The sequence below is a fragment of the Prionailurus viverrinus genome, chromosome E2 (assembly GCF_022837055.1).
Source record: "Prionailurus viverrinus isolate Anna chromosome E2, UM_Priviv_1.0, whole genome shotgun sequence".
In the NCBI taxonomy this organism is placed as follows: Eukaryota; Metazoa; Chordata; class Mammalia; order Carnivora; family Felidae; genus Prionailurus; species Prionailurus viverrinus.
This window is the reverse complement of record NC_062575.1, coordinates 1407509-1435228: the sequence shown is the minus strand read 5'-3', so window position 1 is coordinate 1435228 and position 27720 is coordinate 1407509. Positions and strand designations below refer to the sequence as shown.

The 27720-nt window shown below is 47.4% G+C and overlaps 2 protein-coding genes across 11 annotated transcripts in view; both read left to right on the top strand.

Annotated features, from left to right (window-relative positions):
* The window catches only part of LOC125152410 (zinc finger protein OZF-like), a 516059-nt gene that overhangs the window by 323577 nt on the left and 164762 nt on the right, over positions 1 to 27720 (top strand). The gene's annotated exons all lie outside the window — the stretch shown is intronic.
* On the top strand, positions 297 to 20210 carry LOC125152426 (zinc finger protein 530-like). Of its 10 annotated transcripts, XR_007147188.1 has the most exons (7): positions 297 to 528; positions 1134 to 1172; positions 3118 to 3244; positions 4962 to 7541; positions 8723 to 8764; positions 13085 to 13794; positions 15908 to 18308. XR_007147188.1 is itself a non-coding variant. In XM_047834340.1 (5 exons), the coding sequence occupies exons 1-5, from the start codon at positions 496 to 498 to the stop codon at positions 18687 to 18689; spliced, it is 345 nt and encodes a 114-aa protein (XP_047690296.1). In that variant the 5' UTR covers positions 297 to 495; the 3' UTR covers positions 18690 to 20210. The 10 variants fall into 10 exon arrangements, 4 of the variants coding, with proteins under 4 accessions (XP_047690296.1, XP_047690295.1, XP_047690298.1 ...); XR_007147186.1 differs by lacking the exons at positions 13085 to 13794; positions 15908 to 18308 and adding an exon at positions 18586 to 20210; XR_007147185.1 differs by lacking the exons at positions 13085 to 13794; positions 15908 to 18308 and adding an exon at positions 18586 to 20210 and having other exon boundaries at positions 8720 to 8764.

The following is a 27720-nucleotide window of genomic DNA, read 5'->3' as shown; positions in this document are numbered from 1 at the left end:
TGATCAGTTGCACACGACACTCCTCAGAAATCTAAGAGCAGCCCCTTAAAGGAGCGAGGCCCCTCCCCCTCCCTTGGGAGACGGAGACACCACCTCTCAGCACCTCTCCCTCCTAGTCTGCGGGTGAGGGGCGCCCCGCGCCAGGGCTTTTCGTGCTGTGAGAACTACACTACCCAGAGGACGCTGCGCCGGGCGTCGTCGTCGTTTAGCCAATAGAGGCTCACGAGAAGGGCAATCCCGTGTGTTCCCATCGTGTCGGGGCGGGACTTCCGGCGTCCTCTTCTTGGCGGTAGTTTTGGCTGCTCTGAGCTGTATGTGCTGGGTCCCGGACTCCTGAGGTCGGGTGGAGACTGAGGGGACCGAGAAGGCGCGAGGGGAGGCGCTGTCCCCGCCGCGCAGACTGGCGTCCGCGACTCCTCAACGCCGCCCGGGCTGCCCCGCGCCGGGGCCGGGACGGGGACCGCTGGCCCGGGTGTCCGCTCCGCCCAGAGTCAGATGGCGGCGACCGCGCGCAGGGACCCGGCTCAGGTAAACGCGCGCCCCCGGGCCCCTCTCCCCCCGCCCCAGACCCTCCAGGCCCGAGCGCGGGGCGCCTGCTCGCGTCCCTGCGGCCCAGGTACCGGTGTCCGGGCCGGGGAGGCGCTCGCGTGTGGGGACCCTGTGTCTGAGCGCTGGCACGACAGAGTGCGGGAGCGGGCTGCAGGGGAGGGGCCGGCTGGTGCAGGGCTGCAGGGGGCGCCGAGGGGGAGGAATTGGGGGGTGTGGGGTCCTCCCTCTGCCCTCAGGGGAACAGAGGGTGTGCGGCGGGGTCACGGGGGGACTGGCAGGTGGCCATCAGAGGCTGGGAGCCATTGAGAATTGTGAACAGGAAAGGCCTCACCTGAATTAGCCTTTTTAAAAAGTTTTTACAAGGTGCTAAGGGGACCAGACCGGAGGAAGGATGATAATAGGAAGCACAGGGAGGATTTGGTCCCTGTCCAAGGTCATACAGTTGTAAGACTCGGCTCTGGGGACTGAGGATCAGAGAGACTGTAGTTATCCCAGGTCACCTGGCTCCAGGGGTGCAGGATAGCCCGGAGCCCATGGAGCCCTGCCATGGTCACCTGCCTCTCCGAACTTTCCTCTTCACACAGACCGTTATCAGTACAGAAGCACTTATGAACCCTGCAGAGGTGAGTGAGTGGATGGTGTTCCAGAACTTCACTGGTCCTGATTCCTCTCTTTATCTCTGTGATTGTGGTGTCCTGACACTCTTCATTTGTCATTCTTCCAGGCCTGGGGACTGGGAACAGGTTCTAAGCCCAGGGTCCTCAGACCAGGCTGGGGGTTCTGTGGAGTGGTTCCTGTTGCTGGCAGCCAATAGAATGAGGTGTGGAGGACGGTTGCCCCAGTATAGTACCAGTGTCTGCAGGTCTTTGGAGGGGAGACTGAGCTGAACAAGGGTAGCTCAGTGTCCTTTCTCATGGGAACAGAGAGCACAGGGGCAGGAGTCAGACCTGGGATGGCCCCCTGAGAAGTTGGGTGTCTACTCTGGAGATGGTGGGAACAGTGGGAGCTTTGGAGCAGAGGAGGGATCTGTTCAAGCTCTTATGCTTCCTGCGGCTGCAGCACAGAGAACAGACTGGGCGAGTGAGCGAAGTGGCGGGAAGACCAGGGAGGAGGGTACTGCAGTAGTCCAGTGAGCGCTGATGATGTGGACCAGTGCGGTGGCCTTGGAGGGGGTAGAGATGGCTGGGTTCTGAATCAGGTTTTTTCAGTAGACCTGTGATTTTCTGATTTTGAAGGTGAGAGAGAAGAAAGTAGAAGGGTTTCTTAAGAGGGTCCCACCCTCCTGACCTAATCAAAATCTGATCACCACCCCAAAAGGCCCCACCTCCAAATCTCCAAATTCCATCACACTGGGGGTTAGGGCTCCAAACACACCACTTTTGGGAGAATGCGTACATTCGGTCCGTACCACAGTGGGTCACGTTGAGGAGGGGTAATCCCAGTCATGACGATGTTAATAGTAGCCTCGGAAGGGGTGAGTGAGGTCAGAGGCTGGGTCTCGTGCTTGGTCACCTGGTTGGGGGGGTGCAGACCAGTGTCTGCGTGTGGGTCAGTGAAAGAGAGGAGTGGTGGGAACAGTGCGGGAGAGTGGATGACCTGATGGGAGCAAGGCTTCTGAGAGGTGGGTGCACATGAGATGATGCAGGAGTGTGGGAGTAATGGAGGCAACATGGTGGTGAGGCCAGGACTGCTGCTTACTCACTGCTCTGGGGTCCCCAGGACTTTGTTGTGACCTTGGTGTGCCTGGGGACTTTCGGTCGGGCAGCTGGATTAGCTCGGGGGCCAAGTGCTCATGTGTGGAGGATCTCTGGACCTGGGGTGGAAAGGCTCTGGGACTGGCTCTGGATGAGGGTTGGACAGAGAGAAGAAGGCTTGACCGGTGAGAGCCGATCAAGTGCAGCATGAGTGGAGGAGGGTCATGAGTGCTGAGATCCACAAGTGGTTCCGTGTGGCTGCGGTTGAAGCGAGGAGCTGTCAGGCAGGGAGACCTACGGAGCAGGACTCTGGGCTGCCTCTGGCAGTGGGGACCATTGGAGGTGTGCTGCTGTAGTTCTGGAACGTGTTTGAATTTGCCAGACTCTATGCCATGGAAGAAGGATGGGGAGGGCCTGTGGTACAGAGCAGGGAGAACTAGGAGAGAGTGGGAAGTGAAGGCCCGAGGGCCCTGGCCTTGAGAACATAAGAGAGAAATGGGAGCCCACACCCTTGGTTACGTCTGGGACATCTGATCTGGAGAATTGCTTAACGAGAGAGCGTGTCCCTCTTGGGGAACTTGGCAGGGCGGTCTCAGAGAAGGCCTGGCCTGGTGAGTGGCAGCTGCTGGAAGGGGCCTGACATCAGAGTTTTGGTATCGTCTACCTGCCCACCTGCCTGTCGTTGCTGTGGGTGGACATGGTGATCAAAGGGACCAGAAGGAGACAGTGTGCATCAGATGCCCCAGGGCCTGGTATCTTCTCTGAGATGGGGACGTGGGGAGGTGGGTGAGCAGGGGAAGGATGAGTGGGTGGATGAACTTGGGAATCCTAGGGGAGAAGCTGATTATGGAATGAACTGTCCCCACTCTGGCAGAGTTGTGTGACTTTTGAGGATGTGGCCGTGTACTTCTCCCAAGAGGAGTGGGGGCTCCTTGATGAGGCTCAGAGGTTCCTGTACCACGACGTGATGCTGGAGACCTTTGCACTTACAACATCCCTGGGTAAGGCCTTCATCTTCCTCTCAGTGTTGTGAGCTGCTCTTTCTCCCTCTCCCAGAGCTAAACCTTGGCCTCTGCTAACTTCCCCACTTCCTTGGCATGTGTGCTGTGGGTGCCAGTGCTAAGCTATGTTCACTGCCCCAAGCGGTGCCCTCAGCAAGCCGCCCTAATACCTACTACCCCACCGTGTGCAGGGAAGGGTCTGGGAATCTGGGAATCCCACAGTCACCCGAATGGATCTCACATTGCTCACCCTCTCCCTGGTGGGATGACTGTGTCCAGATTCGTGGCATCTTGTGCCCCAGGTTCTGCCTCCTCCTTTTTTTTTTTTTAAATTGAGATATAATTGACATGCGACATATTGGTTTTAGGCATACAGTGTAATGGTTTGATACTTGTATATGTTGTAGAATGCTTACTACATTATGTGTAATGAACGTAATATTTTATAAATATTTTATTTAATGAACACGGATATTTTTTCCTTGTGATGAGAACTTTTAAAGATTTCCTTATGATTGCCTATATCAGGAATTGTAAACATCGTCATGGTCCCTACTTATGTGGTCCTTAGACCTTTCTTGAAAGACCGTCCTTTGAGATTTTAATTGCAGTGTTCCTTTCTGTGGTCCGATATTTCCTAGTTGCTCTGGGCCGGTGCTGACCCCTCACCTGTCCTGTCTTTCCCTAAGGACTTGCCTCACTCAGGTCCTACGTAGTTCTCCAACTGGGAGTCTGAGGAGGGTGCTGGCTGCTTCGCAGGGTGGACTTGGCCCGGCGGTCTCAGAGAAGGCCTGGCCTGGTGAGTGGCAGCTGCTGGAAGGGGCCTGACATCAGGGCTGTGTTTAAAGTATACCAGGAACCCGCCCTGTGTTCACCAGCGTCTCGGTGCAGGTGCCACTGGACACATCATTTCTACACCTTTTTTCTGCATACTCTACGCTTTTCTGACTCTGAGTCACATTTCATCTGTGACTTCCATTCCTGGCTGCCCCGGCTTTCTGACCTCCATCACGTGTTCCTCTCCACCACGTGGTCTGCAGTTCTCCTGTACGTAATGTGTTGTGACATGTGCACATATCCTTAAATTGTCCTTGAACACCAGATACTCAGTTCCACTGGTATTTCCCTGGGCCTGGGCAGAACCATCGTTCTCAGTAGCATGGACTTGTCCCCAGACAACAAGTTCCTGCTGAAGGCTGTTGGCACAGGAGTGAATTAGTGATCCTGCCTCCCCTCCCTGTGTGGCACCCCCTACTTGTGCCCTTTGTCCCAAAACGTCTCCCTCATTCTATCATCTTTAGAGGCCCAGTACTGCAAAGCAGCCCTCCCTTCAAATTGGTGCCCCATTCTGAAATTATACCCGTGGATTCTGTCTTTGGTTTGAATGTATATTTTTGACACACATTTTTTTTTTTTTTTTTTTAAATTTTTTTTTCAACGTTTATTTATTTTTGGGACAGAGAGAGACAGAGCATGAACAGGGGAGGGGCAGAGAGAGAGAGGGAGACACAGAATCGGAAACAGGCTCCAGGCTCCGAGCCATCAGCCCAGAGCCTGACGCGGGGCTCGAACTCACGGACCGCGAGATCGTGACCTGGCTGAAGTCGGACGCTTAACCGACTGCGCCACCCAGGCGCCCCTGACACACATTTTTGATGGGACTTCCCTCTCTTCCTCAGAGGTAAAGTATACTTTATCAGCATTTCTCTGCTTTCAGATTGTTGGTGTGGAGCAGAGAATGAGGAAGTACCTTCTGAGCAGAGTGTTTCTGTAGAAAGAGTGTCACAGGTCAGGACTTCTAAGACAGGTTTGTCAATCCAGAAGACTCACCTCTGTGAGAATTGTGTCCCAGTCTTGAAAGACAATTTGCAACCTGCTGAGCTCCGAGCAGCATATTCTGGGCAGAAATCATACTTGGGTGGGGCGACCAGAGGCTTCTGGTTTGGTGCAAACCTTCACCAGTATCAAAAGCATGACAGTGGAGAGAAAATGTTCAAAATGGATATGGACAGTGCCTTGTTAGTGACGAGCTGCAGATTCCACGTGTCAGCGAGGCCCTTTGCCAGTGGGGAAGGTGGAAAGGACTTTCTAGCTCCCTCAGGCCTTCTCCAGCACCTGGATATGCCCAATAGCGAGAAGCCCCAGAGCAGCATTGAGTGTGGGGAGCCCTTTACCAGCGGAATAAGTCACAAGTGGATCAAATGCAGGAGAGCTTTCAGCAACATTCACACTCTTGACCACCAGAGATTCCACGATGGAGAAGGTCTTGAAGAATGTAGCAAATGTGGAAAAGATGTCCGCTGTAAATACAGACCTTTTCAGCACCAGAAAATTCACACCGAAGAAAGATCTTACAAGTGTAGTGAATGTGGGAGGTTCTTTAGTCGCAAAACCCATCTCATTCGACACTGGAGAGTTCACACTGGAGCAAAGCCTTATGAGTGCATAGAATGTGGCAGATCTTTCAGCCAGAAATCTGACCTCATTCAACACCAAAGAGTTCATACTGGAGAGAGGCCGTACGAGTGCAGTGAATGTGGGAAGTCCTTTATCCAAAAATCTATCCTTATTAAACACCTGAGAGTTCATACTAATGAAAGGCCTTACAAATGCATTGAATGTGGGAAATCATTTACCCAAAGTTCTGGCCTTCTTCGCCACAAGAGAGCTCACGCTAGAGCAAGGCCTTATGAATGCACTGAATGTGGGAAATCATTTAGTTGTAAAACCCACCTCATGAGACACTGGAGAGTTCACACTGGAGTAAGGCCTTATGATTGCATTGAATGTGGGAAATCTTTTAGTGAGAAATCTGTCCTCATTCAACACCAAAGAGTTCACACTGGAGAAAGGCCTTATGAGTGCAGTGAATGTGGGAAATCCTTTAGCCAGAAATCTGTCCTCATTCAACACCAAAGAGTTCACACGGGAGAAAAGCCGTATGAATGCAGTGAATGTGGGAAATCCTTCAGCCGTAAAACCCACCTTGTTCGACACCAGACAGTTCACTCTGGAGCAAAGCCTTATGAGTGCAGTGAGTGTGGGAAATCCTTTAGCCAGAGCTCTGGCCTCCTTCGACATAGGAGAGCTCACCTGCAGTGAATGAGAAATCCTTTAGCTGCAAACTGAGCTCAGTCAACACCAAAGAGTTCACACAAAGTGAAACAGATGCAGAGAATGTGCCCTTTCCTAACTTAGTTTAATTGTGGTGGAGGAAAGCCTCTTGAGCCATCTGCCTGAACTGAATTTTATAGATCTGAAAACATCTACAGACTGGAGATTTCCCTGTGAGTTTCAGTTATGCGGGAAGCATGTACAACCTGTCCAAGCTCCTTGCCAGGTTGATGTCACTGCCAGTTTCAGTGGCAGCAGCCACTTCAGCTCTACCACGTGACCAGTCCCCACAGTGTGCGTCAGTCACCTTGGTCTGCTTGTCAAAGCTGACCTCTGCTCTCCCATGTGCTAGAGGAAATCAAGAGTATCCTGAGCCTTATGAGATCTTCATTCCCTTCTCTCTTGACAAGTTAGCACATGGGCTTGACCCTCTGTTGGCCTCTAGAACACTATCTGGGTTCTGCTGATGGCCTGCGCAGAAGAACTAGCTTTTTGAGAGATCTAACTGGTCTCAGGGAGTGCTCTTGATGAGGTTTTCCAGCTTCCAAGTCATCGAACCGGAAACTGTTGCACAGCTTTGGCTGGTTTGTGCAATAATAAAGGCCTTTCTGTTTAAGCACCTTTAATCTTAGAAACTCTGTCCACAGTGTAGGGTAGCTTGAAGGACTCCCAACTTGAAGTGGAAAGTTGTGAGGGGATGCAAACGTTGGGTGCCTCAGAGGGGACAGTGTGATGGTGGAGTGTAGTGCTCTCCAGTTGTATCATAGTCTGCGTTGCTGCCAGGACCTCCTAGGAAAGACTGCTCTGTGGTCCTGAGTTTTTGCCTGGATGCCAGAGGTCACCCTGAGAAAGGGGCAGTTGTGACAACACCTGTGCTTTTGGAGACAACGTGAATTTTTCCTTGTTCGTGGGATACCTCAGTGCCCAGCAGTGCTGAGGAAAATCAGCCCCAGGTCCTGCAGAGGAGCTGTGCACCCTGATACCCAGAGCTCAGTAGGCCAGTGTCGCTGGCTGTAAGACTGCAGGGGCAAGGGAACCCATAATTGGCACAGAAACACTATCAACAGAGCGTGGGGGAGACTGCCGCAGGGTACATGGAGTGTGCCTCTCCCGGGTGTGCACCCACAGGTGTTTCGGTGACTGACTGCAGGCTGCGAGTGTACAGAAATCTCAGGATCTCCAGGTGGGTTTATCTTGTGTAGCTGAAGTCACTGGCAGACCAGGGGTTTCGTGGGTTCCTGTAGCCAATCTGAGCTGTTAACCTCAAGGCCGTTGCTGTACAGGCAACAGAAGAAGGCAGGGGAGAAGGGAGATCCTGTACTCTGGGGATATGGCTATTGTGACCCAGCTAGCATTCCACCACCTTACTTTGGTGGAAATGGCTTTCACTGTTGGCCAGTATTAACTGCCACTGAGGAAAGGCTGACCCTCAGGCATGAGTGAGACAGTGGAGTCAATACAGAGTTCCCAGACCTGATGTTCTGAAGGGTGGGAGATTTGGATTTTTATTGTGAACCACTTCTGAAAGCTGTATTAAGTTAAGGCATAATAAACATAGACTAAATTGAACGTATTTAAAGCATTACAACATGGTAAGTTTTGACCTGTGTACACTTAGGAAACCGTCCCTGTTAGCAGTGATAATGAGCATGCCTGTCACCTGCATGTTTTCCTTTCTCCCTTTTATAATCTCTCTGGCCCTCCAGGCAACCATTGATTTGCATTCTTTTAAAATCGATTGCATTTTTGGGGCACCTGGGTGGCTCGGTCAGTTAAGCATCCGACTTCGGCTCAGGTCATGATCTCACGGTCCGTGAGTTAGAGCCCCGCGTCGGGCTCCGTGCTGACCTCTCAGAGCCTGGAGCCTGTTTCAGATTCTGTGTCTCCCTCTCTCTCTGCCCCTCCCCTGTTCATGCTCTGTCTCTCTCTGTCTCAAAAATAAATAAACGTTTAAAAAAATAATAAAATAAAATTGATTGCATTTTCTAGAATTTATGATTAACCATAAAGTGTTTGCTCTTTTTTTCTGTTTTCTTGATGCTGTGCTGAGAATCCTAAATGGCGCCTGTATGAATCATTTATTCTAGTTTCTGAGTAGCTTTCTCTTTGATGTGTCATCAGCTGCATTTATCCATTCATCTGTTGATGGATATTTGGATTATTTCCAGTGTTGAGTTTTTGCAGATAAAGCTGGTGTAAACATTTGTTTATAATTCTTTATATGGATATGTGTTTCATTTCTCCTATTTTAATGACTCCTAGTGCACTGCCTGAGTCATGGGGTAGGTAAATATTTAACTCCTTTTTAAAAATTGCCAAGCAGTGATCTAAAATGATTGTGTCTTTTTGCATTTCCACCAGCAGCGTGTGAGACTTCCAACTCCTTCGCACCCTTGTCAGTGCCTGGTAAGATTGACTTTTTAATTTCACCTTCTTAAAATAAGTATTGTTACCTCATTTGTTTTCATTGTATTTCCCTAAGGATTTATGGTGTTGAGCATTATTTCATGTGTTTGCTGTTTATCTTTTTTAGTAAACTGCCTCTTCTTACCTGTGGACTGTTTTCTCTCTTATGAAATTTGGTTATTTTCCGTTTAGTAACAAATAAGATGAAACAAAACAGACTTAGGTTGGACTATTCCTTGTTCTTCAGTAATGTGGGCAACTTCTTTGCTGCATGGAATAGTTGTTTTTGAATACTGGAAGAATATTCTGTCATTTTTTCTTTATGGGTATTCTTTTTGGGGGGATATGCACAAGGTAGTGGCCACCTATACGATTTAATAGCATACTTTCCATCACTTTTTAAAATATTTATTTTATTTTTATATTTTTAATATATTCTCGAGAGAGAGCTCATGCACATGTACAGGGGAGGGGCAGAGAGAGAGTGGGGACAGAGGATCTGAAGCGGGCTCTCTGCTGACGGCCGGCTGACGGCAGAGCGCCCCGTGGGAGGCTCAAACTCACGGACCGCAAGATCATGACCTGGGCTGAAGTGGGACGCCTAACTGACTGAGCCACCCAGGCGCCCCTCCGTCACTTTTCTAGGCGTAGACATTCCATATGTTGTCAATAATATGATAAATTAAGCCTTAGTTTCTAGCATTTGCTGACTATCTTGGTATAAGTTCTCCCACGATGACCAATTTCAAACTGCCGACATGATGTCCCCAAACGGGGTTGGGAAAAGTTGGCAGTAGCACGCCATTCTATTTCTACCCTATTGATAGAGTACCCACAGATGGCCTCCAGACCGAATGTGATACGAAAACAGTAAAGTGATCAGGGAGTGACACTATTTGAGTATTTGTGACTTTAGGTTTGGCTGATGTATAATTGACTAAAATGCGCATGTTTAAAATGTGTATTTGGATGTTTTGATTCACAAAAACAAAAGCTTCCTTGTGCGCTTTTAAAATTCATTCTCCTCCTCTCTCTCTAAAAAAAGGGAAAAAAAAAGATAAACCAGGGGTACCTGGGTGGCTCAGTTGGTTGAGTGGCCAACTCTTGATTTCAGCTCAGGTCGTGATCCCAGGGTCATGGGATTGAGCCCCTCATTGGGCTCTGTGCTGAGCTTGAAGCCTGCTTAAGATTCTCTCTCTCCGCACCGCCCCCCCGCCCTTCTCCCCAACTCACATGTGCATGCTCTTTCTCTCTCCCTCTCTCTCTAAAATAAAATAAATTAATTAAAGATAATCTTCCCAACATAGAATTACTAATACAGGGACATATTCAACCCTTTTTAATGGCTACTTTCAAATATACACAGAATGGAAAAGATTATGGACCCTTAGTCTTCCATCATTATTTAGGGTCATTCTTGTTTCATCTCCCTTCATGTATATCAATGAGTTATTTTACCCACTAAACCCAGACATCATGGTGGGGTTTTTTGTTTTGTTTGTTTTTATTATTTTTTTTTTAATTTTTTTTTTTCAACGTTTATTTATTTTTGGGACGGAGAGAGACAGAGCATGAACGGGGGAGGGGCAGAGAGAGAGGGAGACACAGAATCGGAAACAGGCTCCAGGCTCTGAGCCATCAGCCCAGAGCCCGACGCGGGGCTCGAACTCACGGACCACAAGATCGTGACCTGGCTGAAGTTGGACACTTAACCGACTGCGCCACCCAGGCACCCCTTGTTTGTTTTTAATGTTTGTTTATTTCCGAGAGAGAGAGGGGCAGACTGTGGGCAGGGGAGGGACAGAGAGAGAGACAGAATCCGAAGCAGGCTCCAGGCTCCGAGCTGTCAGCACAGAGCCCCACATGGGGCTCAAACTCACAAACCGTGACATCATGACCTGAGCTGAAGTTGGACTCTTTTTTTTTTTTTTAATTTTTTTTTTTTTAATTTATTTTTTTTTTTTCAACGTTTATTTATTTTTGGGACAGAGAGAGATAGAGCATGAACGGGGGAGGGGCAGAGAGAGAGGGAGACACAGAATCGGAAACAGGCTCCAGGCTCCGAGCCATCAGCCCAGAGCCTGACGCGGGGCTCGAACTCCCGGACCGCGAGATCGTGACCTGGCTGAAGTCGGACGCTTAACCGACTGCGCCACCCAGGCGCCCCTTAATTTTTTTTTTTTAACGTTTATTTATTTTTGAGACAGAGAGAGAGCATGAACGGGGGAGGGGTCAGAGAGAGAGGGAGACACAGAATCTGAAACGGGCTCCAGGCTCTGAGAGGTCAGCACAGAGCCCGACACAGGGCTCGAACTCACGGACCGCGAGATCGTGACCTGAGCCGAAGTCGGCAGCCTGGTTTGGAAGGAACAGCTCCCTCCTCTGTCACTGCAGGTCTGACAGTGCGCTGATGGGAGCACAGCAGGTGCCTGTACAGTCATCCCTGTTTCCTTAAGGCCCGGGCCACAGTCCTCCACGGGTATGGGGGGTGCTTTTAGAGGGCACACGGACATGTCTTCACGTGGCATGGGTGGGCACTCCTGCAGCCAGCCCTCTCCGTTCTCGTTCCCCCCGATTGGCCTCAGGAGAAAGTCTGGGTTTAGTGCTGAGTCTGCGTACCCCTCTACACATTACTAATTTCCCTTTCTGCAAGCCGGGAGCAGTCCCGAGGAGGCCCCATGAGCTTGCTGAGACGTAGTAGCATTATTTTGATTTTATTGTTGTGTTTTCATGGCAACTTACTCTTTATGGCAAGGAAAATTTTTTCCCATTTACCAGAGCTCTGGAAAGAATATAATAATTTAGGAAAAATAAAATATGTGTCACTTTAAAGAGATAAATTAGTAAACACAAAACAAAACAACAGCCAGAGCTAACATGTCCTAAACACTGACCACGTGCCTGTCCTGTTCCAGGCCCTGGGATGTCTCACTCAGTTTTTTCTCCCCATATCTGCTCCTCAACAAAGTAAGCAAAATGTGCCCGCTGCAGGGAGTGCCTCACAAAGCTGAGCTCACTCACAGTAGGTGACCTGCCTACTTGGTGGCAGCTGTCCTCTGGCTTTGATGGTCAGGATTCTTTAGGACTGTTGGAAATGTTTTTGGAAATGTTGGGGAGTGGACGATACTTGGCGTCTGGGTAAATGTGCTTATTTTATTCAGTATAGAGGAGTTTACCTTTTTCAGAATTTCATATAAATCGAGTCCTTTCTTAGGTGGTTTCTTTTATACGGCACAATTGTTTTTTGATGTTTATCTCTGCTGTGTCAAGAATAGTCAGATTTTGCTTTTCTTTTAAAAAAATTTTTAATGTTTATTTTCGAGAGGGAAGGAGAGTGTGAGTGGGCGAGGGGCAGAGAGAGAGGGAGACACAATCTGAAGCAGGCTCCAGGCTCAGCTGTCAGCACAGAGCCCGACGCGGGGCTCGAACCCACGAACCGCGAGATCATGCCATGAGCCGAAGTTGGACGCTCAATCGACTGAGCCGCCCAGGCGCCTCGGTATTGCTTTTCTTTTGAGTCGTGTAGCGTATAGGTCGATATTTTGTACTCTGCGGATATCATGCCATTTGTGCATTTGTCTGTTCATTAGCATTTAGATTGTTTTCAGTTCCTGGCTCTTAAGATAAAGCTACCACAGACATTTATGTGAAGTCTTCATGGAAGTATGTCTCATTTCTTTTGAGTTCATACCTAGGAGTATCGTGCCTAAGTCAGAGGGTAGTTGGATATTTGGGGTTTTTTTAGGAAGCTGCCGACTGTGTTCTAAAGCAGATATGTAATTTCACGCCCCCACCAGTAGCGTGAGTGTCTTTTCCCTATAACCTCATCAATATTTGGTATAATTAGTCTTTTTAACAACGTTAGCCATTCTAATGTTTCTTGAATCCTTGTTAAAGGGAAGAGGGGGAGAGAAGCCCAGGGCTTGTTAAGCTTCTTTGATTTTGAGAGAGAACTTTTCCTCCACCAGGAAGGAGGACCCCTCACCTGCTGGGGCCACGAGAGGTGGCCAGCAAGTGCCCATTCCTGCCGCTTGGGCCACAGCATTCGGTGGACCTTTGATGTCTCCTCATGTTCCCTCTGCAGGCTGGGTGGATTGTCCTCCCTCTTTGCTGACCAAACACATTGAACTTGACAATGTCCACTTGAGCTTTGCTCCCTGTGAAGGGTGTGGAGACTTGTACTCACAGCTTCCCAGCGGGCACTGAGTGTCCCTGTAGCTCGTGTTTCTGTGTATATGTTTTGTGGTCTTTTGCGTGTGTGGTTTGCAGTGGAATGTGTAGGAGCATTTCACTAAAGCGGACTGTTCTCCTTCCCCTCAGATAGCATTCTGTACCCGAATTTTCCAAGTTTCTCTGGAGATACGCATACTCAGCATCACTGTGAAGGCTAAAGGAGTGAATTTCGGTGATAAAGTTTATCCAAGAGGAGTGACGCTGTTGTATTAATCATTATTTTCTGTACATTTTGATATTTTTATGTCTTAAATAACCTTTTGGCTGGGGCTGGCCAATTCTTGGTGATACCAGAGGGCCCAGTCGGGAGCACGTCTCTGCTGTGCAAACGGACCAGTCTAGAGCCACACCTCCTCCGTGTGGCCCACATACCCCACCAGGCAGTATTCCTCAGCCTGGATCACTCCAGGACCAGGTGCCAGGCAAGTAGGGACCACCCCTGGGGCCTGAAGCCTGCTGAGGTAACTCCAGCCAGCCAGTCCTAACCTGCTCCCCTGGCCCTGCCTCGCCTTCTCAGAAACCCTGGGAAAGTCTTCTGGCCCAGGTTCTCCCCTGGCTCGTGCTTCTTGACCCAAACCTGGTCTTCCTTCTGTGGCTCTGCCTGGCTCTTCCTTCAGTGGTGCTGACCTCTGTCACTACTCGGGCACCTTTGTACACGGAACAGGTGCAGTGAGGGCCGTGGCTGCCCGCCCGGACATCCCAGGCTGCAGATGCTTCCCTCAGGAGGGCGCAGCTAGCCGCCGCCACTGCTGCTTTCTGTGCCTGCCGTGTGCCGCCGTGACGTTCCAACCTGAACCGTAAGAGAACCTTGGAGGCGCGCGGCTCTGGGGTCCGCTCGTGTCCTAGGTGCTGGGTCCAGGTTGGCGGTGGCTGTAGTTCCCTAGGTTGGCGCCTTACCTTGAACATCATGGTCTGCTGGGCCAAACCTCATTTGACCCTGAGTTCCTGGCAGTGACCTGGGGTATTTGGGTGTCTGGCAAAGGCTCCCACAAGGAAGCGAGGACAGGCTTCCTCCAGTGGGGCTGTGTTGGGGTTGAGTCTGGTCAGCCTGCCCACCGGTGCTGAGGTCTGCAGAGGGCTCCTGGGCTTGCCTTTCTCAAGGGCATTCCTTGCGGGGAGTCTGGGTATTGGTCCCCATGAGCTATAGATCTGCTTTCAACCAGGCGTGGGTCCCTGGGATTTGCAGGGGTCTGCCGGGGCTCCCTAGCACCGAGGGCTGCCCTCCTCATGGGAAGCCAGAGGTAAATGTTTCAAAGGCACATCCCTTGTTGCTTGCTTTACTGTTGTCACGATCCGTCCCCCAGCCAAGTAGGATATAAGGGATCCCATCCTTGGACACTTGTGACTCCTGTTAAATTTTCAAAAGGTAAAAAGAAAAACCAGCACTCCCCCTTAAGCACCTGAGGCTTCTCTGCTCGTTAGAGACGACAGATGTCCCTGTCACTGCTGGGCCCTTGTAGGTGCCGCTGCCTGGTAACGAGCTAGGAGTCTCCGTAAGCCAGAGGTCCCCGAGTCAGGATGCTGCCCACATTGCTCTTTTGCATGTAGACCCCCGGCCCCTCTGAGGGCGACTGGGACCACCAGGAGCTGGGCCGATAGACACCCAAAAGGGAAAAAAGGAAAACAGTGGGGGACATACAGGAGACAAAAGGGGAAATGGGGTGGGGAGTATACACAGCTGCCTAGAGACAAAGTCATTCTAAAAGATTTTGCCTAAGGAAAAAAAAATGAGGGGGCACCCGGATGGCTCAGTCCGTTAAGCATCTGACTCTTGTTCTCAGCTCAGGGCTTGATCTCAGGGTTGTGAGTTCAAGCCCCGCATTGTGTTTGTTCTGTGCTGGGTGTGAAGCCTACTTAAAAAGAAAATGGGGAGATGAGCTGTCCAGGGGAGAGTTGGCCTGGGAGCACCAGGCCCCTTAGCTTACCCCCATGCCCCCTTTTTTCTTGTAAGCCCGAGACACAAAGTAAAGAAGTCACCTTCACGCAACTCAAAGCGTGAATCAGAGGTAGAGACAAAGGAAAGAGGAGTAAAGATTGCTCTTGAGGCAGCTGCAAGCCCGAGTTCGGGGGACTCAACCCTACGTGCTGAGCAGATGCCAGGACTAGTAGCAAACAGTGCCAGCCCTCAGTGACTTGTTTAAGAAACACACCCTGAGATAACGGGGAAAGAGAGTAATAATGTATACATATGTTTAATACTCTAACATTCATATATAATAAGTTGTGTGTTCATATATGTTATAGCAAAGTGCTGCAATGTGACCCCATTTAAGAATTAAAAACCTCAAAAAAAAATTAAAAATCCAGAATTTATACACTAACAAATTTCTGTAACAAAAAGGTAAAAAAAGAGACTGATTGGGTTTTGTGCCTATAAAACCTAGATTCTTTTTTTTTTTTAATGCTTTTTATTTTTGAGAGAGACAAAAAGAGTGTGAACAGGGGAAGGGCAGAGAGAGAGAGGAAGACACAGAATCCGAAGCAGGCTCCAGGCTCTAAGCTGTCAGCACAGAGCCCGACGCGGGGCTCAAACCCACGAACCGTGAGATCATGACCTGAGCCGAAGTTGGACGTTTAACCCACTGAGCCACCCAGGTGCCCCATAAAACCTAGGTTCTAAAGGTACTTTAACATTTGCTAAAATGTACCAAATGACAACTCCATGGACTTAATTGATACTGTTACTTAAGAATATTCTGGTTACATCTGAGGATCCCACTAAATTTAAACATTGTGCCCTTTGTCGCCTTAGAAAGTAAATAAACGAACAAAAAGTAAATAAACATAAAATTGGAGGAAAAGTGAGTATGCCTTGGTAGCCTTGCCTCAATTTCCCATAGTCATAGGACCCATTGCTTTAAAATCGGGTATGGATGCTCTGACAAAATAATGCATTAAAGCCTTTAACAGTTCCAGATTGACTTGATGAAAGGAGACGCCATAATGCCTATTTGGAATATTACCATGGCCCAATGTAAGTTAAAATAAGACCTTCAAGGGTTAAAACTTACTGTGTGAAGACTAGTTGATAAGGGGGTGGTTTCCCCACTGTTCCACCACTTGACAGCCCAATTTTGCTTTTTCTGGATTCTGGAAATAACCGGGTTCCTCATGATTAATTTCTATGGCCGGGATGCTGTGGTCCCATCCATGAAGGCCCCACGCCCAATATTATTAAAGTTACTGATTCTGTTCAATCAGTAACTGATCAGTATTTTGTGCTTGTCGATTTGGCTGACGTGTTCTGTTTATTTCAGCCTATTTTAACCGCCTCTCAAACGCAGTTTGTTTCCACTTGCAACGGGGACACAAGACTCTTTTCCCAGTTCACACACGGGCTACAATGACAGCTTTGCCATCAGTCTGCACACGTCCACCTTTCTCCAAAAGCACAGGTGTGACACTACATTGATGCTGTCCTCCTCCAAGGAGACTCACTTGACACACTTATTGAGGACATGGAAGTCCAGCGTCGTTTAGTCCTTTGGGTTCTAGTGCTGACATACTCCTCGTTACAGATCTCACTTCCAAATTCAGATCAGCAGGCATTCCTGTTGCCTCCCTCGTAAACTCGTTTCCTTAGAGGCTTTGGCAGCCTCGCGCCTCCTGGGGTCTAATACTTTGGATGGGCATTAGTTGTTCGAGGGCTTCTGACACAAGAAACCCCCTCTCCACCTTGTGCCGTACACCATTAAAACCACAACGGGGGTGGTGGGGGAAGCCACAAGTGACTGGCTATGTGCCGGGCCGTTCTGGAAGTGGAGGCTCACATAGACCCTGAGCTTGTGACCCTCCACACCCAGTTGCCGTTGCATTTTGGGTCATCGAAACACCACCCCACAGGCTCCTCTGTTTGTATGTGAACACCAGGAGGCCATGTTCCTCAACCTCGGTCATCCCAGGGCCAGTCCGCCTGGCAACTCAAAGACCACCTTTATGATTCAGAACCCGCCAAAATTATGCAGACTAGTCATTCCTAAGGTGTTCACCCTGCCGTGCCTTATGTTTTTTTCAGAACCCCCCAGTAGAGTCTTCTGGCCTAGGCTCTCCCTGTGCTCCTACTTCTGTTTTATGACCCAAATCTGGTGTTCCTTCTGTGAATGCATGCCCTGCCTCCCACTTCTAAGTGAGTTGTGAGGGACATGAACATTTTCTTTCGGTGGCATTGACCTCTCATGTCATCACTTACACATTATGCTTTTACACCTGGCACAGAACTACTGTCAATAGGTATTTTAATAATCTCTATAGAGTTAATGAAATTACAGTTAAAATTCTTAAATTTTTTTTTTCCCCAGAGGAGTTGAAAAGCTTACTTGGAAACTAGTATTAAAAATAAGCATATGGCCAAGAATAGTCAAGACATGTAACGAGGGCTAATCACATATTTTCTGTGGTTTGTTATTATGACAGGATATTATATTTATATCCATTAAGGCAGAACAGATTCTTGGGTCCTACTAAATGTACCCCTACCCCTTCCCACCTCCCCGCCAATCTAAAAACTCCTTTATTCCTACGTAGAGATAAGGGAACATATTGAACTTATACCAGAGTATCCTGAGGAGTAAACTGAGATACTTGAAGAAACTAGTGATAATAGAAGCAGAAGATTAAAGCATTTTAATACTTTCTTGCAGGAAACATTGTTCTTATATGCTTTTTAATGTTTATTTATTTTGAGAGAGAGATTCCCAAGCAGGCTCCATGCTGTCAGAGCCCAATGTGGGGCTTGATCTCATGAACTGTGAGATCATTACCTGAGCTGAAATCAAGAGTGGGACACTTAACCAACTGAGCCACCAAGGCACCCCTGTTCTTATATTTTCTTCTAGAAAAGTTTCAGACGTCTAGAAATGTCATAATAATACTTCAGTGAACACCAATATGCCCTTGAACACCCATCACCTAGTGTTTACACATTAGTAACATGCTCACTCCCATCTAGCACCCCACAATACTTTTATGTTTATCATCTAAGCATCATAGCAACCGTGTTGCTATCAAGTTTAGGAAATTTAACATCGATAAATGGTATCGAATAAACACTTCCATTTTTACCAATTGCTAGAGATATTTCCGTTGTAATCTTTTCTGATCCATGATCCATTCTAGAGTCATAGATTTTGTTATGTATCTCAGCCTCTTTCAATTTGGAGCACTTCAACCTTTGTCTTTCATGGAACTGCCTTTTTGAAAATTAATGGTTATGGGCGCCTGGGTGGCTCAGTCGGTTAAGAGTCCATCTTGGGCTCAGGTCATGATCTTGCGGTTCGTGAGTTCAAGCCCCTTGTCGGGCTTTGTGTTGACAGCTCAGAGCCTAGAGCCTGCTTCAAATTCTGTGTCTCCATCTCTCTGCCCCTCTTCCACTCACGTTCTGTCTCTCTCAAAAATAAATAAATGTTAAAAAAATTTTTTTCAAAGGTACAGAAAGAGTACCATAAAGCCATCTAAATAATAGTCCAGAAGGGACATCATTGAGGACCAGACTAAATGAAATGAGGCCAAAGAAAAGACACTCATGTTCTAAATTTCTATTATTTTCCTACTTTTAATCATGTTTTGTAACATCTCCTTTTCATCCTGAGATGCCATGAAAGTATGGTGTCCACAGGACCCGAGACGACTTGAGTCCAACCGTTCTATACAAGCTTCACAGAGACTCTTGAAAAATCAAGGTTATATGAAATGATTTTGGGAGAAGGACATTAAGTGAAGCAGCCAGAACTGCAGCCAGTGGAGAGAAGAGAGAAAAAAGGGAGAAAACCATGCTGGCCAAGAGTGAGTCTCACAGAAGAAAGAGCTCATGAAAATGGTCTGACTCTTACAGAATAAAAGAGTGGAAGAAAAATAGGAATGCTACACACCACGGAGAGTACTATTGACACATATATACTGATTCAGTGACGTCTTCAGTCAACTGAATAAATAATAAAAGTGAGATTCTAGTGATTGATAACACGGTTATCAAAAGAAGATTCAAATACAGAGACCAACAAGACTTTAAAGGAGGAAGAGTAAAGGTCAAGTGAAATATCCTGATTCCAGGATGGAGAATATGAACAAAAGACCAGAGGTGGACAGATGAGGAAACAGACTGAACAAACAGATGACCGTCCACAACAGCAAAAGACCTCAGCAGTCAACACAGAGCAGAAGATGGATGTAAAATGGACACATCCCGTGTGATTCTTAGAAGGAATGAAGTATACAGAGGAAACCCTCCTACTAAAGGCTTCTTTTCTGAGGACTGATTCTGAGAGAGCTTAGGTGAGGAGCATTAAGGAGGAGAGAATAGGTTCAGAAAGAAAAGTTGCAGAAGAATTGAGACACACGAGAATCGGCACAGCCGCAGCCTCCTTAAGGGGGTTACAGTAGCATCACTATCTTTACTAGAGTTTGTGATCCCACGTACCAGAGCTCTGACATCAGTCACCCTCATGAAAGCTGTTTCTCATGCACACTTCACAAATCGCCCAGTCCCACCTAGCTCAGCACCAGGTTTATGTGGCCCCTTTCCCTTCCAGCCATCCCAATCCCACTGGAGCACAGGGAACATTGCAGGGACGCATATATGGAGTTTCTGACTGGATTGCAACCACGAGCAAACCCAACTTTGAAATTCCACTCTTCTGTTCAAATATTGTGTGATGCCCCATGACTGTTCTGAAGGTATCATCAAACAGCTAGCTTACTTCTGCAGTTGTGTTTGGAATTTATTTGAGGGCATCCAAGTGGCACCAAACACTTCTGGACTCGGTGGCAGCAACTTGAGACCCAAGTGACTTAAGAGTCTTCTCCTAGTGAAACTGCAGGGGGTGGGGTGGGGGGAGAAGCTTTATCGTAAATGTATTCCTAAAGTCTTTACTAGCCCATGCAAGAATGAGAGGGGAGAATGGGATCTCATGTTTTTAGGAGTTTGTGTATTTAATCAAATAAAGCTGAGAATATATTTAATGACCATGTTGTTTCAAATGATTCTAAAAGGAGAGAAGGGTAGAGACAGGAAATTTAGCAGGACTTAAAAGAAAGAGAGGTTTGTTTGTTTTTGTGAGAAAAATACCCACTTCTATTCTGCTGTTATGGGATGTGTACTGCAAAGTAGAAGTGAGAATACCTCCCTTTTTTTGTGCCTAGCTGTTGGCTAAATTACAAATAATTTTATGGGGCACCTGGGGGGTTTTGTCAGTTAAGCATCCCGACTCTTGATTTCTGTTCAGGTCATGATCTCACGGTTCTTGAGATGGCGCCCTGCGTCAGGCTCTGCGCTGACAGCACAGAGCCTGCTTGGGATTCTCTGTCTCCCTCTCCCTCTGCCCCTCCTCCTCTCATGTATGAGCACTCTCTCAAATAAATAAACAGTTAGAAAAAAATAAAAACGGTCAGGCTCACCCTGTCTTGTTCCTGACTCTGTTCTCAATCCGACTTGTCCATAAAGTGCTTAAATATATGGGAGGAAAGATGAATTTATAAATGGACAATATTCAGAGACCTACATTCTAACATCTGTAGTGACCTGACCAGTGTATGGAAATAGTTTCTTTTGCACAGTGGGCAAAGTGGAGCCTAAAGAGAAAGGAGCACGAGAGGACCGAGGGTGGGGGGCATACAGCAGTCAGTGCACTGAGACTCACCAGCCACGACTGGGTGCAGCAGAGTGAGCCAACCAAAAGGCAGAAGGATGAAGACAGCGAGGTAATGGAGACAAATGTGCTTACCTGGATGAGGATGCTCTGGGTGACTTTGGTCTCAGCAGAGCATTTGGGGGACAGGTTTTTGCTGTGAATGTGGAGAACGTCCTGCATACGTCTGTACAAGATGAACACCACAGAGCCGCTAGCCCAGACCATCAGGCCCAAACGCAACACATCAGTGGGAAAAAAGAACACTAAATACAATATGTATATGTTTCTGTTAATAAGTGTCAGACCAGCACACCAGGTCTGTTCTCTGTGATTGACTTTCCCTTGCGTCTGTAATACACAAAGGAACATACTATTTACCAGCATGTGGAGGGTCCAGCAGACAATAATGGAAAACCTAAGTTCGAGCTTTGGCCTCGAACTTCATCCGCTAGGGTATGCTAGGGCTAATTGTGTAATTTCCTTTTCAGACTGCTTTCCCTTCTCCAAGAGAAGTTCTTTTAAGGACCACAGATATCCATCACTGTGTGATGATCCTTTAATCACATCCAGGGTTCAAACCAAGAGCAGTAAATGTCTACATTTTGATGACTGTCACTCAAGTACATAGCGGGTGCCTGTGATCAGAGAACTTACCAAGTGTCGTATCCCTCGTCACACACATGGAGGTGACAATAGTATGACTCCTGCTGATCCTTAAAGCGGAGTCTGAAATTCTAACTACAGAATTACCATCTAGTAACTAGATGCCCTCCTTGCCAACCAGTGACACTGATGATCACACCAACTGAAATAGGAGGAGTCAGAGACGGACGTAGGATTTCTTAGCTGCCGCTGTGTTCAGAAGTGTGGTTCATGCCTCAGAAAATGTCCTATCTCTATGTGTGGAAGCGTGTGTCAATACCAGTACCCACCCTGATAAGCAGAGTTACTTTGCAGACGTTACACGTTGTTACTCCAATGCAGAGACCTTTTCTTCTGAGCCTCCGTCTCAGACTGGTATACAGAGAGTCATCCACAGTGTTGCCTTTTTTTTTTTTTTTTTTTTTTTTAAAGGAGTCTGGACCTGTGGTCTGTGGTGACAGTCACAACAATCAGAGGATGGGTGGTGGGGAATCAGTAAATCCCTGAGGCATAATTTGAAATTCTCTGATCTCACCTCACGTTATCCAATCACCTGGTACAGTGACGGCAGTGCCTGTCTGGGAAGTTGAGAATAACTCTGGAAAGCTTTTTGTCTGTTCTGTCAATTAGCAGGGACAATTCACAGTGGTCAATGCCCTCCCGAGAAGGGAAAGACATTAGTGAGAGAAACTTTCCTGTGATCTGTGGAGACTGACAATCTGTCCCCAGAGGGGGGGCAATGAATAGTGAGATCTAGGTCAGGAGATGCTGCGGACCGAGGAGAGAGTCTGAGTGGACTATGTCCTTCCATGATAAAGTTTGTTCCAAATTTATCATTAATATTAACCATTCTTTGGACCTCAGAGAAGCATCCTTATTCATGATGTGAATAACAGAGAAATAACATCTTACAAAAGAACCAGAAAATGAGTTGTTGATAAGGGGAAAAAGGAAAAATGGGAGAGTATGGGATTGATTTCAAGAAAAGAGCCTCAAGCATCAAAAATACTAGAGTGGCTGTAGAAGATACTAGAAGGCTGGGAAGTGACCATAAGCGTTCGCGGGCTGTGCTAACACCACTGCCACAGGAGTTGTAGGTAGAAGCCTATTGGCAGTAGGCGGCCTGCAATGAGAGAGAGAATGGAATGACAGGGTGCAGGAAACCACTCTGGGTTACTAAAGGAAAAGACCTAAAAATCTCTTCCTCTCCCTCGACCCCTCCCATACAACTAATTGAAGTGCACCAGAAGTGCAGAGAGAAAAAAAAAAAAAAAAAATGGCCAACTCTCTCCACTCGCCAGTCGACATTACCAGTCAGCGTATGAGTCAGAGCATGTCAGTCTTTTGGTTAAAACCCGGCAGCGTTTCTCAGTTCTTCTGAGAAAAGGCAGAATGCTTGCAGAGGCCTGGAGAGCCTCGCAGGACCTGGCCCCGTGTTGCCCTGTGTCCGCTTCCCCGACCAGCTCCTTCCGCGCTCCCGGTCCCGTGGGCACGGGCTGCCGGTTCCGCCGAACACACTAGCGCCCGGTGCCTCTGCTTTGATCACACCTCCTCAGCTGCCCACCCGAGCACCCCCTCCTCTCTTTTCAAGTCTTCGCTCCTATCAATGAGGCCTCCCCTTACCACCCTACTGAGTAGCTCGTCCTGTCCCCACCCCCGCGCTACTCTCTAACTGGTCGGGCAGGTTTCTGGTATCCTTCTGTGGTCTTTCTCACACACTGAGAAGAATGGGCAACCTGTTAGGTGCTTCACAGAGTTGAGTGAACAGTGCCTAAAGGTTTCTCCACTTCCTCCTGGGTCCTCTCGAACACTGGCAATTCCTTCTCCTCTCCCCCTCGTTCTTCTCCTCTTCAAACCTGTTACTGTACGTGGTTCCCGGAAACAAAAGGTAACTCTAGTTGGGAGATGCGACCCTCAAGTTGGCCGCAAACGCAGCCCTACCTTGTTCTCAGCGTCCATCCCCCCTGCCCAGACCTCACTGCCCTCACCTCCCCTGTCCTCTCCATCTGGCCCTTTCAGGCCTTGTGGTTATGCTTGCCCTCGCTGCTCCCGCCCCCGCTCTCTCTGGACAAATTAGTACTGATTAACAGGGTATAGCAATTGAAACACTTCACAAACTTTCTTCGGAGACAACCTCAAGTCCCTGTACAGGCAAGGTCAGTGCAGTTACAGATGACACGAGTCACTTCCCAACAAGGGGCTGACCTCCTGGAGGCCCGAACCTTTACCGTGAGGGTAAAATGCCCCCTTTCCGTATGTGCCCTGTGACCGTGATGGCCACTGTCCCTCCCAAGGAAATGATGTAATTTGGTAAATAGATTTTCTTTTTTGGCAAAACACGGAAATAGAATATTTATTAGAAAACCTAATATACCTGAAACTAATATAATACTGTATGTTAATTATACTGGAATTAAAAAAGAAAACCTAATAAATACCATGTGGAAATTTAATTATCTTGCTTCTCCTGAGGTTATAATATGAGCCCTGATAATTATGGATAAGAAGCATGTTTTCTGAGGGTTCCTGAAATGTTCAATCTTTCTCACCTTCCTGTCCCAGGGGTGCCTGATATTAACCTCTGTCTTGTCTTCTATTGCTGCATCTGGAGTCTTCTTCCTAAGTAAATACATTGAACTCAGTGTTTTCATCTTCTTACATGTAAGACATGTAAGAACGTGCTCAGCTCATAACTTCTGAGTATACACCTATTATCTCATGACAGGTAAATGATTCATTGTGCATGTGCTGTGCATGTTGTAAATGGGGGAATGAGTTCCCTTGTGGGAACTTTAAGAATCACTCAAACAGGGATGCAGAAATTACACTCACGGAGGCATATGCAATAAAGGGTTTGTTATATTCACATATCCTAGACAAGGGAGACCCCATACCCCACTCAAGGAGCCATATTGGGAGTGTGCCCAGGCATAGGGCTCAAGCAAGTATGTGGGGAGCCCAGAAAGAGAGTGAGGACCCCTAGGCAAGTGTCTTTACTGAAGGAAATGGGGGGATACAGAAGCAAAAGGCATGAAGGGACTTTATTGATGTGATTGAATGTCCCTAGGTCACAGTCAAGGGAGGGCAAGAGGAGGAACGTGTGGCAGTGACCAGTGATCACACTGTATGTACAACTGGTCATCCGGTGGGGTGCTCATAGTCTATTTGTAGGGATGATGAGGCAGCAGAAAAATTTGAAGTTTTATCAGTTTACAACACAATCTATTTTGTGATGCCTCAACATCATTAGCAATACTAACTAGGATGGGTACCGCTTGTCATCTGGGTTGTGGCGATATTAAGAGTCAGTGATATTGCTTGACTTAGCCACATAGACAAATTTATTGATAAGGGTGACAACAAGGAAAAGTCCTATGAGGCTTCTGAGGAAGGTTTGGAACCAGTGGATAAAGAACTGTGGAAATCCTCAGTGTAACCATTGCACAGTGGCATATGGTTTTGTTAGGGAAAATATATTGGGGGGGGGGTGTCAGTACATACATACATACATACATACATACATACATACATAAATAAATAAAATAATCTTTTATTTTTTTATTTTTTTTTTCAACGTTTATTTATTTTTGGGACAGAGAGAGACAGAGCATGAACGGGGGAGAGGCAGAGAGAGAGGGAGACACAGAATCGGAAACAGGCTCCAGGCTCTGAGCCATCAGCCCAGAGCCTGACGCGGGGCTCGAACTCACGGACTGCGAGATCGTGACCTGGCTGAAGTCGGACGCTTAACCGACTGCGCCACCCAGGCGCCCCTAAAATAATCTTTTAAAATAAAGTGCTGTGCCTGGGGTTTGGGGCTTACCAGAACCCACAGTTGCCATTATTAGAGTATAATGTACCCATGAGAATGTGTTGTTGTGCTTAACCAAAGGGAAGGAATGGTTGTGTGGTCATGGTTGTAGATTATGGTAGAAAACTGAAGGAGTATGGTAGGAAATACATCAAAGAGTGGGGGACTTACTTGTTTGAATGATATGAGGCAGGTACCTCCTAGGGGAAGCAATAATTTCTCTTAATTTTAGGAAATTGCATATGTAGTAGTAATCTCTACCAAATTTCCCATCGGGCACAGGAGCATAGGCATGCACACTTTAGTAGAGAGCAAAGAATATACCAGGACCAAGGGCAGCAGAGGTCTCACCTCCTCCAACAGATGGAATATGCCATAGGGCCTCGGTTTGGTTCCATCCTGTCTTAGGGAGGCCTTGGTAGCTGTGCGATGCCTGTGGGATGCTGTTTCCATGCCCCACAGCATAATGGAAAGCTGGAGGTGGAGGGCCACAGGCTCTCTGCTGAGAGTCTCCCCTTCCAGCAAAGCTTGGTGTGTGGCTAGTTATTTGTTGTTTTAATGATGCATATACCAAGGCTGAGAGGGGTAGTTTTTTGCATCAGAGGCACTGGGGCAGCTAATGGCTGTCATACTGGTCCAGACACACCAGGAGGCAGGAGAAGAGGTTGCCAAAGCCTCTTAGTGAAGGAGTTTCTGAGGACACCAGAAGTGGCTGTTGAGTTTAATTTATAAGTAAAATTTGTAAATGAGAACTATGTTGCCACCAAACCCCAAGGACTAAATGCTGGACTTTAAAAAAAATTTTTTTTAAGTTGATTTATTTATTTTGAGAGGGAGCATGAGAGGGAGTGAGGAGGGGCAGAGGAGAGGAAGAGACAGAATCCCAAGCAGGCTCCACACTGTCAGCGCCGCCCCACGTGGGGCTCGATCCCATGAACTGTGAGATCATGACCTGAGCCAAGATCAAAAGTCAGAAGCTCAACCCCCTGAGCCACCCACGTGCCCCTAAATGTCAGACTAAATATGTGCATCAAATGAATCTCCTTGAAAGAGGATGTCATCAATATAATGTCACAACCATGCTTTTGGAGGGAGGTGGATGTCGTCAAGAACTGTGTGCAAATTGTGTGTGATGGCAAAGCTGTTGGGATAGCCCAGGGATGGAGTAGCAAAGATTTATTGTGTCCCTTTGGAAATAGAAGCAAACTGCATTTGGGGGCCTGTTAAAATAGGCTGAGCTGAACAGAACATGTTAGCCAAATCTATAAGTGCAAAATATTTGCCAGTTATTGATTGAGTAGAATCAGTACTTTTCATAATCCTGGGTGTTAGATATGGGGTCTTGATGGATGGGACCACAGCAAGAAGGTTGTAGACATCCACCAGGCGTTGTCTCACCACCCCCAAGATTTAAAAACAGGCAAAACTGGGCTGGAAAAACAGATAATCACCCCTTTGTTAATTGGGTTTCATATAATAACGTTTTTAAAATTTTTTGTTTATTTTTGAGAGAGAGACAGAGTGCCAGCAGGGCAGGGGCAGAGAGAGAGGGAGACACAGAATCTGAAGCAAGCTCCAGGCTCTGAGCTGTCAGCACAGATCCCAAAGCGGGGCTCGAATTCACAAACCATGAGATCATGACCTGAGCCAAAGTCCGCCGCCTAACCGACTGAACCACCCAGGTGCCCCTCATGTGATACGTTTTAATAGTGAAGGTCCTGGTTTAACTTTACTGGGCCATATTAACTATTTTAGCTGGGTGTTCATGGGGTCTCATTTATCAAACCAATGTGCAAGTGTCAAAACTTCTTTAATTTCATTATTTATTATGTAGAGCATCTCTGCCTAATATGAATATTTTAGGGCAACAGCTACTATAACTATGGGAAAGACTACAGTTAAAGTGAGGCATAACCATTAAAAAGTTTTCCATGTAGTCACTTACTTTAGGTTATAGTGGGGTGCAGTAGATAAATTGAACGGGGTCCTAAGTTGAAACAACGCTTTGAGCCCCAGGATTGATTAAGTGCATAACGTTTTGTCTGCTGGTGCATTTCAGCACGTGTTCATTTTGTAGAACTAGATTGCACAGGCAGGAAAGCCAGTCAGTGCCACTTTGATCTTTTTTTGTTATAGAAATTCTTCAGTGTATAAATTTTGGATCCTATTGGATCAGATTACGGAACTTGTTATGCGTATGCACACCAACACACACAATTTGTTTGATCGCCTTTTCTCTTTCTTTGCCCGTATCTAGGGGTCTGTTTTTAAAGCAGTTAGTAGTCTAGAGCTAGCATTAAGTTTGCCACCCCTGGCATTTGCTTAGTGCCTAGGGTTTGTAAAGTTCTATTTTCTCCTCCATCTTGGGCTCATAGTCCCTAAAGTGGCACACACACCAGCACCCCCCCCCCTTTTGTTTTTTTACTCTGCTCCTGTCTCTGGTTGATAAACTGAGAGGGGAAGGGGGAGGAGAAAGGGCCCCAGTCTCTCTGGGCAGCAGCCTTCCCTGGGAAGGCCCCAACCGCAGGATAATCTGCCCTTTCTGCCTTTTTTCTTTTTCTTTTTCTTTTTCTTTTTCTTTTTCTTTTTCTTTTTCTTTTTCTTTTTCTTTTTCTTTTTCTTTTTCTTTTTCTCTTTTTCCTTTT

Excerpts from the sequence above, each read along its gene's own strand:
- LOC125152426 (XM_047834338.1), top strand. The coding sequence starts at position 496 with ATGGCGGCGACCGCGCGCAGGGACCCGGCTCAG. Across the intron at positions 1,173-3,117 it reads CACTTATGAACCCTGCAGAG|AGTTGTGTGACTTTTGAGGA; the intron begins GTGAGTGAGTGG and ends CCACTCTGGCAG. Across the intron at positions 3,245-4,961 it reads TGCACTTACAACATCCCTGG|ATTGTTGGTGTGGAGCAGAG; the intron begins GTAAGGCCTTCA and ends CTCTGCTTTCAG.